Raw genomic sequence first — 13,536 nt, 5'->3', positions numbered from 1 at the left:
TATTTACCTAGTTGTATCTTATGGGAAGGGAAGCTGTGCTCATGGTGTCCCGTCTTTGTATCTCACAGTGTCTAGTTTACTCTTATATTTGTGTATAGTTTTTGCACACAGTAAGTCTTCTCTATCAAGGAATTCCATCCCTTTCATGATTCTATAGATGATTAGCAAGTCCCTTCTTTCTCTTCTTTGTTCCAAAGTTGGTAATTTCAGTTTTGACAATCTCTCCTCATATGACAGTTTTGAAAGTGTTGGGGCCATCTTCATAGTTGCTCTTTGGATTCTTTAAATTTTCTTTATATTCCTTTTGGTACTGGATGACCATAGTGTCACAGCATACTCCAGTCTAGGCCTTATCAGTGTGACTGGTATTTTCTTGATCATTTCTTGGTCCAAGTAGGTAAAAGCCACCTTTATTGATCTTAGCAAGTTGTAGGATTGTCCGACAATTTTGTTTATCTGTTTATCAGGGGACGTGTCATTTGTGATGACTACTCTTAGGTCTTTTTCTGATCCCACTTTCTTTACTTCCTTTGTACTGATTTTATATTGTCCTGATATTCTTTTTTTTACTTTTTCAAAATTCCAATATACTTCACTATATCCAAATTTGCCACTCCTGCTAAATTTTTACTTCTGAATGAATAAAAGTGTTGCATCATATTTGGATAGTGGCAGTTAGGATATGGAAGGGATTGCTGACAGCGTGTGTGTGTATTTACCTAATTGTTGTATACAGGAAAAGAGCAATGCTCACTGGGTCCTGAGTGTGTGTATGTATGTATGCATGTATATATGTGTGGGTGTATATATATATATATATATATATATATATATATATATATATATATATGTATGTATATATATATATATATATACATATATATATATATATATATATATACATGAAATGGACGGGAAGAGGAAAAACTGGAGTCTTAATCCGAGTTTATTATTGACTAGTTTCACTAAAGCTTTTTCAAAAGAATGGTGCTACAGGTGCCAGATGTGGCTTATATGTATGTGTGCATACTTTTCACGGTGGAAATTTTTGATCACATATTACAAATAAATTATTTATATGTTGGAGTGGTAGTGAACATGATAATAAAAAATAAAATGGATTAAAAAACAACAGAAATGGGCGTGTTACCACCAAACAGGTAGTGCGTTACCATACATATACACATTGTATATATGTATGTATATATATATATATATATATATAATATATATATATATATATATATACATATATATATATATAATACACACACATATGTATATAATATGCATTGATGGAAATACACACCAGATTTTTTGGTAATACATTATCTATGTGATGGAAATGCACCCTGCTCTGACAAAGAAAGCATAAAAATGGCAAAGAAATTTTCCTTGAAAGATATCAGTATGGTTGGGACAAACTGACAAATAACGAGGAGATTACAGTATCCTGTAATTTTGGGACAAAATCCACCTCAGGAAGATCTGTTCCTAAGACAAAAGGTCTTTCAGATAAAATACATTTAGGTATGAAGGTAACTTTGTGATCATTGTGTCAACTAACAATGTCTATCATAAAACAAATGAGAAGAGAAATTAAATAAACAATATTTATGACACTTTGAAGGGTTGTCTGAGTAGTGAAAAATAAAATTATTGATAAAATCCCAGTGGGAAAGAGTAACAATAAGGTACAGTTTGATTACTCAGAGCAATAGAGATAGAAATGTGTTAGGAAGGAAAATATAGCAGTATTAGTAGGAATAAAAGTGAAAAGTGAATAAGAACATTGGTTTGATTTCTAATTATTATTAGATGTATACATTTTTTTCTACTATATCTACCATTTCTATTTTTTGTCAATGATTTAATTTCTAATCCACAACTTAGAAAACACTTAAATGTATCATCAATTTATTGTATTTCTCTTTCTCATTTGTATTATTATCAACATTGTTAGTTGACATGTTGATCACAAAATTACCTTTATACTTGAGTGGTTTTTATTCCTCAGATCTTTTGTCTTAGGGACTGATCCTCTGGGGGAAGATTTTGTCCCAAGTTTGCATGATAACATGTTTTTTGCCACTTTGTCCCAACTATACTGATATCTCTCAAGGAAATTTTCTTTGCCATTTCTATGCTTTCTTTTTAATTGTCAATTTTATTTTTCATCATCATATACACTATCCTCCAACATATTCATAATTTATTTGTATTATGTGATGTAAATTTCCACTAGGAAAGGTATACACACATACATATGCCACTTCTAGCCCTGTAGCACCATTGTTTTGAAAAAGCTTGTAGCAAAACTAGGTAGTCAAGAATAAACTTTGATTAAGACTCCATTGTTTCCTCTTCTCACTCATTTCAACTTGTCAGAATGTTTCAACATATGTATATATATATATATATATATATATATATATATATAAATATATATTCATATATATATATATATAAAAATATATATATATATATATATATATATAATCAGATTGAATTATAAACAAGTGAAATCATGGTCATGAAGCTATACTAAGTACCGTAGTCCAACTTCTTTATATTTTGGTTCAATGTATGTTTTGCTACTAGCTCCACACATTTATTTTGGCTTAATAGGTCCTCTTTTTTTTGTAAAGTCTGTAAGGTACAGCATGTGTTTCTCTGTTGTCATTGTCTATTTGGAGAATGAATAACATATTATGAGGTGCTTGTTCTTGTATCTTGACCCCTCTTGGACCCGCTTTACTTACAAAGATAAATTTCACTCAAATTGTAACAATAATATGATATTTTCAGTAGTTTCGGCTCACGAGTTGCCAGTGCACCCTACCCCGGGTGGGAGTAAACGTAAATACATTCGGATGACCATTAGGTATTTAGATGCTCCAAAATTACTTGTAATGTGAATGGTCATACATACATATACCTCCGCTTTCTTTTGTAACTGCTAGTCTAGGGCTATGTAAGCTTATTTTATTTTAACGACATCAGTGAATAATTTTGGGCTACTTGAGCTTCAATGTGAGATTTTGTGCATTATCTAGGAATAATTTTAGATTGTGCTATTATCACTTGTCTGTTAACAGCATGCATTGCATTTCTGTAGATAAGAATGATGTGCTGAGAAGAATTTTCACTCCCCACAAAAAAAAACAAAAAAACTGCAGATTCCATCAATGTCTTGGATTTTCATTGTGAAGTTGATAGTACTTTCAGCTTCCAGCAAAACATTAACATTATTTTCATTGACTTTATTGGTCATTTGCATTTTTAAATCTAGTAAAGATGAAGATATCCTTGAGCGAATGAATTGGATGAAAACTCAAGTAAAGCCTTGTCTCACTAAGTCCGGCCCTTTGTTCCCAAACAAGAATTGCTTCTCTTATAATGCCAAGGTTGTATGGTTGGCTATTGCATGCTCCTGGTTTCCAGTAGAGCTTCTTGGCCTGTAAAGTTTTCATTCCTTTGCAGGGTTGCTACGGTCGACTGATGCAGTGGATGTACGACCACGTCAACACCATCATGGGCATCGGCATCGGAGTTGGCGTCACCGAGCTCTTGGCAATGCTCTTCGCCTTTTGCCTCTGCAACTCCTTTGGAACGAAGATTAAGTGACGCCAGCAAGGAGGAGACGACCAGCAACAAGACCAGCAGCAATGGCAAAAGAGCAAGCAACAGCAGCAGCAGCAGCAAATGGGGGACCAGCAACATTACACCCTTGACAGCAACAGCTCCGAATAAATGGGACGTGGGACTCGATGCCTCTTCTGTATTCAAATAGTCAGAATTGGTTGTGGCTGCAAAGTGAATACTGTAGTAGGGAGGTTCAAATTGTAAGGAAGAAAGAAATGACACTGCCCAGGGTCTACAAAGCAATGTTGAATATCCAGAATGCTTCATGCAATATAAATCTTCATATTTACAGATAATGAACGAAACATGCGTGTGTAGCCTACTCTCACATGTGTGCATGTACACATGTGCATACATACACATATACATATACACTTGCACACACACCCATAAACATGAATTTGAGCCTATGTATGATTAATTGGAGAGTAGGAGATGGGACCCAACAATTGTTGCTCCTTTCCTGTGTACTACAATTAGGTAAATACAATTGGTAAATACACACATGCACATATTTACACACAAACATATAATTGTGCACATGCCCCCAACACACATACACTCACACAAAATTGGGTAACTACACCAGAAACCACGAGATGTAATTAAAAAAAAAATAATAGATCTTTGAAGGATATTAAAAATAGTTTTTCATGCAGGATTATCAGTTCATAGAAGAGTTTGGATGAAGGAATAGTAATATTAAAGATGTGGAATAAGTTGTGGAATAGTTTAAGGTTAGAATTGACCGTTGGGAATGCAGAGATACAAAGATGGGACACCATGAGCATAGCTCCCCTTCCCGTAAGATACAATTAGGTAAATACACACACACACATTAATACATGCACACACACTCACACGAATTTGAAGCTAAGTATGATAATTAGAAAGTAAGAGACAGGATCCTATGAGCATTGCTCCTATCCTGTATACTGTAGTTATGTAAACTTATACACAGACACACATACACAATGACATAAGGAAAGGTTGAGAAAATTGGGATTTCCCACTTAAGAAGAACAAAGAAAGTGAGAGGCGACATGATAATGATGTTTAGATTGGAGAAAAGTGTAGAAAAAATTAACAGAGAAGATTTACTGGTATGGGATGAAGGATCAACAAGAAGTTATATTGAAAATAAATTATAAAACAAGTATGTTTGAAAGGTGTCAGAAAGTATTGTTTTCTACATTGATGTGTATATTAATGAAACAAAATGGATGAAAATATAATCTAGGCTAACAACGTAAACAAATTCAAGGCAAATTTTGATGAGTGGAGGCAAAGATATAGGACCCCATTGAGCACAGCTCCAACTCTATATACTATGACTATGTAATTACAGCCAGGTTAATACATGCGTACATGCACAAACACATGCATGCATGCATAAACACACATACATGCACACACATAGCTCTCCTTCCAGTATAATACAACTAGGTAAATACACATACACACATATACACACACACATTTAAGAGCAAACTAGACATTGCAAGATACAAAGACGGGACACCATGAGCATAGCTCCCCTTCCCGTAAGATACAACTAAATAAATACACACATACACACACAAGATCAAGGGAATACAAAAAGCAGTAATCACAATGGTGCTCAGCCTTGCAGATAAACTGTATAGGGAGAGACTAGAAGAATTAGATATCCTATTTCTTAAAGGAATGAGGAGGAAGAGATGACTTGATTGTGGTGTTCATGGAATGGACAAAATTGACTGAGGATCCCTTGAATTGGAGTAGGAGTCATCATAAGAACATGGAAAGAATATCAAGAAACAGTTTCCTATACTGATGTGTTAACTCCTGGAACTGTGTAGACAATGACATAACCCAAGATAACACCATGAATGAATTCAAAACTTAGATATAATAGATGGCAAAAAAATATGGGACCACATGTGCAGATTTCCTTTCTTGTATACTATGCACATTATTACACAATCTAGGCCATATATGCCAAATGGAAAAACAAACTTAAGACAAAAATGTAAAGTACTGGAAATTGGTCAAAATTTACAAAGGCCACTAGGTGAGAAATTGTTTACCAAAGGAAAATGGGAGAGGGATTTGGGAATGTTGATCATGACTATGTTGTCACATGATAAACATGACTGCAATTGAGATGAAATGTATGGCGTATTGACTAATACAAATGTCTCTTCACCACATAGATGAGGTGATGAAAAAAAATATAGAACACCAAATTTGCACTTATGTTATTAGAAAATGAATGGAATGGACAAGATTGAGAAAATACAAAGAGCAAATTGGTTCCCAACCCTGCAAGAAACTGTACAAGGATAGACTATAATTGAACCTGCTATCATTACAAGATAGGTAACATTGTGGGAAATGCAATTCAATGCCAAAAACTCAATGTAATGGAAATGAATAGATCATCAAAAAGGCCATGAGTGAGTTACACAATGGGAAATGAATTGTTTACTAAAGTGGAAGAAGAAAGGGATATGTGAGTATTGGCCATGGATATTTTGCCATCTGACTAAAATAACAGCAAATCTTGGCAAAATATACAGACCATTGACAAACATGTATCTTTCTACCACATATATGAATTGAATATATATATATATATATATATATATATATGTATAATATTTATGTGTGTATAGTAATAGTGATAAAGAGAAGATGCCTGATCTGTTCTAAATTAGAATATGTAGCTCTGGTATAAACAAATCTGAATATATATAAAGAGCAGCAACCAATTATTGTTCCCAGCCTTATTGATAACTAGAATTGAACCGCCCATTAAGAAAGGTGACACAATCATGGTGTGTGGGTTACAAAAGATAGACAAAAGTAACAAGATCTCATGGTTTGAGACAAGAAGGTAACAGTAGGTTACTGGAACAAGTTCTATTATTGCAATCCTGGGATAATGATAAAGAAATTTAAAGCTAGGTATGATGGAGAGAGAAAGATGGGACTCCACAAACTGAGTTCTTTTCCTGTACTTTATTTTACAATTAGGTAAGTACATCCATGTACATGCATGCATGTGCACACAATACACATACAGTGCATACATACAAATATAAGTATGGGCTACCAAAAGCCCCTTTCCCCCTTACAAGGGGATTTACCCAGTCAAGGCATACACCTATTCTTTACACATACAGTGCATAACAATATTTATATACAAATAAGATAGAAATGGTTGATATAACTATTTTGAGATAAATTCTTCTACACTGTGCTCAATACAAAAAATGAGAAATAAATCAATGTTAGAAAGCTGTTATGTCTAATGATGGTACTTGGCAACGTGCTCCTTGATGTGGTAAAAAAATAATTTCTGATGTTGAAACAAGTTGAACCACAAATCAAGTTTACATACTTATCAATGTTCATGGATTGGTTGCATGTATTTGCTGGGAATAGGCAAGAGTGAATGATGAAATCAGCATGAAGACTTTTATTATGGTGATGGAAGAGGGAACCTTCCTTTATGTAAAAACGTATTGGTGTTCAAGTGAAAATTTTCAGGGTAATATGAAACATAATTATCATGGTTAACTTGTGCTGCCAGAATCATTATTCGTAAATCATTATGTCAATCTTGAAAGATTACTTTCCAAAGTACTATCTAGAGTTTGATACAATAGTTCGTTAATAAACCTACTTGTCAAGCAAGAGAGAAATAAACTCTCATCACTTAACCTGTGCCAATACCATAGGCTTTCATGTGGATGTCTTTTACTTTCGTTTTCTCAGATTTTTATTTTACATTTTTCCCTTGCATTCTTTACAATCAGTCCTTTATCTCTTGCTACTTGCGTAAGATCTCTCACTTTCCAACACTCCTTAAAACATCCACACTTTCACCAAACTTCATTAGCTGTACTGAAGCATTTAGTATACAAGTCGTTATATTTTATTTTCTTTAATCAAAGATAATATGTTATAACCATTTTTCATACAAACTCACGGGAATATGTATATAATGTGTGAAACCTTGGGAAATTGTGAAACTACAAGATGGTGCATGAAAATGCTGTACAAAGATTGTGTCCTTGGGATACTTTTACAAGTTTTTGCTGTTTTAACAAATAGTATAGGCAACTTAGGAATTTATTTGTCTTTAGATGTATACAATAATTCTGAATGACTATGGTTGTGTGCGTATGTATGTGTGTGCGTGTGTGTTATACATACACAGTTTGCATATATACTGGAACTGTGTATATTTTCTCATATCCTATAGTGCTATGACACAGTAGGAATAGGATGGTGGTAATATTTCACATGCACTGATTTTGAGGAGCAAATAGTTATAAAGAAATGTTGGTTGTTTGGGAATGGTACAGAGGTGGACTTTGTGATTGTTGTGGTGAGTATAGTTAGCCCGGTAACAGGAGGCAGCATGCCAGTGACAAGTGACGGGATTGTTGTGTGCACCAGAAGAAGGAATTAATTTTTCCCTTGTGGTTTGATAGATGGGAAAACAAGGGTAATAAAATGTATTTGATTCAACATTTTGATTAAATGACTTTTCCTATGGGGCTAGGATGCTACCAGCTATACTATGACAGATGTCTAAAAGCTGCTTGGAACTTCATCTGCGGGCTTCCCAACATCAACTCATGGAGCATATGCACTGCAGTCTTTATTTCACTGAACTTTTAATTCAGGAGAGCCATCCAACATATATACACATTTCAAAAGGATGATTAAATGACGCATCCTATGCGATTTGAACTCGAGGCTGTGCATCACAAGGCTAGAACCCTACCATCTATGCTATGATGAATGCCCAGGAAAAAGATTTTCAGAAACTTAACTTGCAGCTTCACAACATCAACTCATCATCAGCCTCTAATTCACCAAATCTTGTTCAGAAGAGCTATCTGACAAATATATACTTGTTTCAACAGTTTAGATGACTTCCAATGAGATGTGAACCCTAGGTCTTGCATCACATGGCCAGGATACTGCCATCTATGCTACAGTGGATATCTAAAAGAAGTTAATTGGACTAAAAGATTCTGTGAAATAGACTGTGATGCATGTACCAGAGATGATGTAAGAAAACAAATTTTGGCCATCTATCACAGCATAGTTGGCAGTGTCATAGCATTGTGATCCACAGCCTAGGGTGCAAGTCCCATGGGAAAAGTTGTTTAATCAAGGTCAGGTGAAAGCAATAAGGATATAAAACCATTTGCACTGTTGACATGATCATTTTGGTGATAATGATAAGGAGAGTTTGGTCATGTCATTGCAGCTGTTTATCAAGCTATGAATATGTCTTTTTTGAGAAAGTATTACAATATGGCCAGCATTGCAAGTTTGACCATCTTGCATAAATCTATCACTTGACTACTGTAAATATAGATCAAGAGCTCAGAGGTGTTTATATCTAATGAAATTGCCAGGTTTCTAATAGGTATTTTTGAATGGACAATAACTTCGGCATAATAGGAAATGCACTGTTGATGTCTTCAGTGGTGGGACTAGGTTTTATACTAATCGCTTTTTTCCCCTTGCAAGAGAGGTAGCCAAGTCTTTTAAAAGCCAACCCACTACCAACCACCACCCATTCCTCCCTCTCATCTTAGCTCCTCATGGATGACAGGTCATCCCTGTATCCTGCCCACTGACCTGGATCAGAAACAATGTAGCAAGACAGTGCATCCACAGCAAAGATGTACTGTGTTTTGTTACATTAAAACAATCCCAAATAGAAATGTGTCTTTTTCACGGGAAATAAACACCACCTGGGTCGAGTCTTGGATTAACAGAATCATAAGTAATGAATTCATTGTTGTGATGCCATAACACATGAAGGCATTTATGGGTGTATTAAATTGTTGAAAGTTGACACTGAAGCTGTTGTACGGTTTTGTAATTTTTAGAAGATTTCAGAATGATTTGGTTCTTTTGAAAAATATACTGCAAAATGTATTTCTTGCTTCTAATTACTGAAATACTGAGATGAAAAGAGATAGAAATCTTGATATAGGAAAGAAAATTGAATCATAATAGGGAGTTAAATACTAAATTAGATATTTTTGTACTTATGTAATATGGAATGATTTTAAATGTTATGGGAAGCTTAAGAAGCTAGCAAATGTAAACAGAAAACAAGATTACCCGGTAGTTAACTGGACTGGAGGCAATGATGAGAGTGAGTGGCTGGAAAATTAGCAGTTAAGTGAGAATTATAAAAATGAGAGTAAAGAGGGGTAAGAAAATTAAGTTTTATAATTTCTTTTCAATACTGAGATGTGCAGGAGGTGAAATTTTAAGTCTTACTACATTTAAGTCTTACTACAGCCTATAAAATACCTGAAATTCAATATGATTCATGTGTAATTGTGTCAAAGATTTTGACATCTTATTCATTACACTGCATGTACAGAAGTCTGGATATTTAGCTACTTAAGTTTATTGATGCCACCAAAGTTGTTTGTTTATTTTAACAATATACAGGGTGCCCCACCAGGAAAAAAAATCCCATCAAAGTTCTGGGTTACTGATTTATGGCAGAGTTGTTCTGGTACACTCTGTAACCACACAAAAAGAAGTCCAACAGGTTGAGAGTAGGTTAAATGTGGAGCCTGACACCCAGTGACCAGAACTTTCTTTCAAATTTTCATGGTGTCTGTTCTAGCAGATTCGATGGCTTAATTTTTTTTTTTTTCTACAAATGAAGTTTTTCTTCTGGGGCAAGCTGGACAGAGCTCTTCCCACTTCTCCCAAACTTTCTTGGTCAGTCCTCCATCACATGCCTCTAAAACACAAGTGTTACCTGTGTTCTCTAAGTCATGTTTCACAATATTTGTTCACTGATCAAGTGTCATGAATGAACTGATGAAACATATTTTGTTGTTGGTAATTATTATTTTCAGGGGGGCACCCTGTATATGCATTCAAACACAGAGTACATTGGCTTATACTGTACAGAAAATGCAGTTTTTCCACATTTTGTGCCAAAGGAAGATTGATATTTCATTTTCTCGTTGATTATTTTGGTTACATATTTAACTATAACTTGAATTCAGCTGGGCTTACATTTACCATTGGTTATTTTTTTTATCATTTAAGTTACCAGCTTTCTTTTGTTTACTTCTCAATATCCTTAGCACAGTGTATGTATTCATGCAGAGTATTAAGTTATTCTATTTTAGTGTACTGTAATATGTTTATGTGGAAAATTTATTGTTGTAAGATCTTTGCTGTTTAATGTTCTATTTTCTGTGAACTTGTTTTCCTTCTGTCTTACCCAGTTTGATATATTTACAAGTCAGCAGCCTGGTGTTTCATGTTAATGCAATACAAAACTTGTCAGCTAATGTTTTGAAGACCCTCCTTACACTGATATTTATAGCCCATGTTGTTATTTTCTTTTTTTACATTTGTTGTGTGTAGTAAATAGCAACAATTATGTATCTCTCCTTGCTTAATGACCCTGACATATTTCCTCATTATCCTTGTAAATAAAATATAGTTTTTTGCTTGACTATGTTTGTTACCCTATGAAAGATGGTACACGTATATCCATAGAAAATGATTTCTTGTTGGCATGACCTTGCTACACACATTGGTCAACTTGGAGATATCTTGATGGCATTGTGTGTTGTACCTGTGATCAACAACTATTACCCACTGGGATGAGAACTCCGAACTTATATATGGTCCAATCTATGGGTAATGCTCTTGTGACCTCACATATACATGTCTGGAACAAACTGGACGAGGCAACAGTGTGTGCAAAAACCATACAAGAATTTAAGAACAGACTAGATGCTGAGAGATACAAAGACGGGTCACTACAAGCATAGCTCCCTTCCTGTATGATACAACTAGGGAAATACATGGAGGACTGAGAGGCAGACTACCAGAATGGATGAAAGATTTTTTGAAGGAAAGATGCATGAGGACAGTAAAGGATAAGATCTCAAAATGGAGAGCAGTAATGAGCAGAGTTCTACAAGGTTCAGTGTCTGCACCAATAATATTTCTTGTCTGTCAATGACATGATGGAAGGAACAAGCTATGCCAACATGTTTGCAGACGACAAAAACCATGAGAAAAGTGAAAAGGAGGATAGAAGACTATTGCAAAAACAAAAAGATCTCGACACAATTTTTGCATGGAGTCATACATACATACATATACCAAGGCTTTTTCCCCCTTACAAGGGAGGTAGCCGAAAAGGAAAAGGCATAAAATCATTCCCACCCATTCCATCCCTGAATACACTCCACACCCCTCCACCCTCCCTCTTATCTTACACATGTTTGCAGACGACAAAAATCATGAGAAAAGTGAAAAGGAGGATAGAAGACTATTGCAAAAACAAAAAGATCTAGACACAATTTTTGCATGGAGTCAAGAATGGAAAGTAAGGTTCAATACCAAAAAATGTAAAGTACTGGAAATGGGCAATAGTGACAAAAGAAGAACAAACTATTCCTTGGGAAGTGAACCCATTACAAAGGCAAAAGAGGAGAGAAATTTGGGAATGTTGATAAAAGACAACCTGTCACCTGGCAGACATATCAGCAAGATTGTAGGGGAGACATGCAGACTACAGCAGAAGGTCAAAGTGGTGTTTCACTATATGGATGAAGATATGATGAAAAGATTCATTGGAACCCTGATCTCCCCAAGACTGGAATATGCATCAGTAATATGGTCCCCACACAAAGTGAAGGATATTGTTAAAGATACGACTATCGCCCTTAAGTCGCCTTGCTAGGTGGCCTGTCGTCTGCTTCCCGCCATTTCTATATTTACTTGTTTTGAATTGGTTAGATTTGATTAATTCTACCATTATCATTATAATGGTCTGCTATATATTTTCTATATGATTATGTTTGTGCATTTATTTGGATCCAGGGAAAGAGGGTAATTATTTACCATCTTTGAAATATCTTGTTTTCGTAAGCAAATAAACAGAATCGACGCCAATTTTTTTTATTATAATCCCGCTCGATTTTTCTGGTAAAGCCGGCAGATATTGTGAGGTTTTTGAACATTACAGATATAAGCAAGATTGAGAGAATACAAAAGGCAGCAACCAAATTGGGGCCCAGCCTGGCAGTTAGCCATATGAGGAAAGCCTAAACGCACTGGGTCTGCCAACTTTGAAAGATTGAAGAGAAAGAGGTGATATGATAATAGTGTTCCGGTCACAAAAGGGTGCACTGACAGACGAGATCTCCTGATTAAAGATGGGAGTGCTTTAAGAGGTCACGGAAGCAAATTAAGACCACATGTCTAATGAATGTAAAGAAATGCAGTTTTCCATATACATACATATACCAAAGGCTTTTTCCCCCTTACACGGGGGGTAGCCAAAAAGAAAAAGGCATAGAAATCACTCCCACCCATTTCATTTCCCATATATTCCACTCCCCTCCACCCTCCTCCCTCCCTCCTATCTTGGCACCTCCTGGATGACAGGTCATCCCTGCATCCTGTCCACTGCCCTGGGTTTTCCATATAGAAGCATAAATACTTGGAATTGCTTAGGAAGTGATATAGCCCAAGGTCAAACAATACACCTCCGACGCTTGGCCTTTGAGCCAAAATTTTCATAAATCAATCAAACAATACACGAGTTGAAATCTAAATATGATAACTGCAAATCAATTATATAGATTACATTGGAATTGTACATGAATTTGAGTCTGGATATGATGAAGAAAAAATTAGAGAATAGGAGATAGGAACCCAATGAGCATTTCTCCTTGTATACTACAATGAGGTAAATACACAAATTTGAGGTTAGATATGATAAATTGGAGTGTAGGAGACAGGACCCAATGAGTGTTATTTTCTTTCCTGTATATAGTAAACCCGCAATACACCGAACCTCATAAAACCAAATTTTGG

At 35.2% G+C, this 13,536-nt stretch overlaps 1 protein-coding gene across 7 annotated transcripts in view; it reads left to right on the top strand.

Moving 5' to 3' along the window:
* LOC143033258 (tetraspanin-1-like) overlaps positions 1–11,153 on the top strand; it is a 437,733-nt gene extending 426,580 nt beyond the window's left edge. For 5 of the 7 annotated variants that reach the window (XM_076198476.1, XM_076198479.1, XM_076198478.1 and 2 more), the window contains 2 exons: positions 2,809–2,884; positions 3,484–3,623. In XM_076198476.1, the coding sequence (XP_076054591.1) occupies positions 2,809–2,857 (49 nt within the window). In that variant the 3' untranslated portion in view covers positions 2,858–2,884; positions 3,484–3,623. Of the gene's footprint in view, positions 1–2,808; positions 2,885–3,483 lie in introns of all 7 variants that reach the window. The other 2 variants (XM_076198481.1, XM_076198480.1) reach the window with 1 other exon arrangement.
* The last annotated feature ends 2,383 nt before the right edge of the window (positions 11,154–13,536 follow it).

This window comes from Oratosquilla oratoria, chromosome 15 (assembly GCF_046742065.1).
Source record: "Oratosquilla oratoria isolate Oo_2021 chromosome 15, ASM4674206v1, whole genome shotgun sequence".
NCBI classification, from domain to species: domain Eukaryota; kingdom Metazoa; phylum Arthropoda; class Malacostraca; order Stomatopoda; family Squillidae; genus Oratosquilla; species Oratosquilla oratoria.
This window is presented reverse-complemented; position numbering and strand designations above follow the sequence as displayed.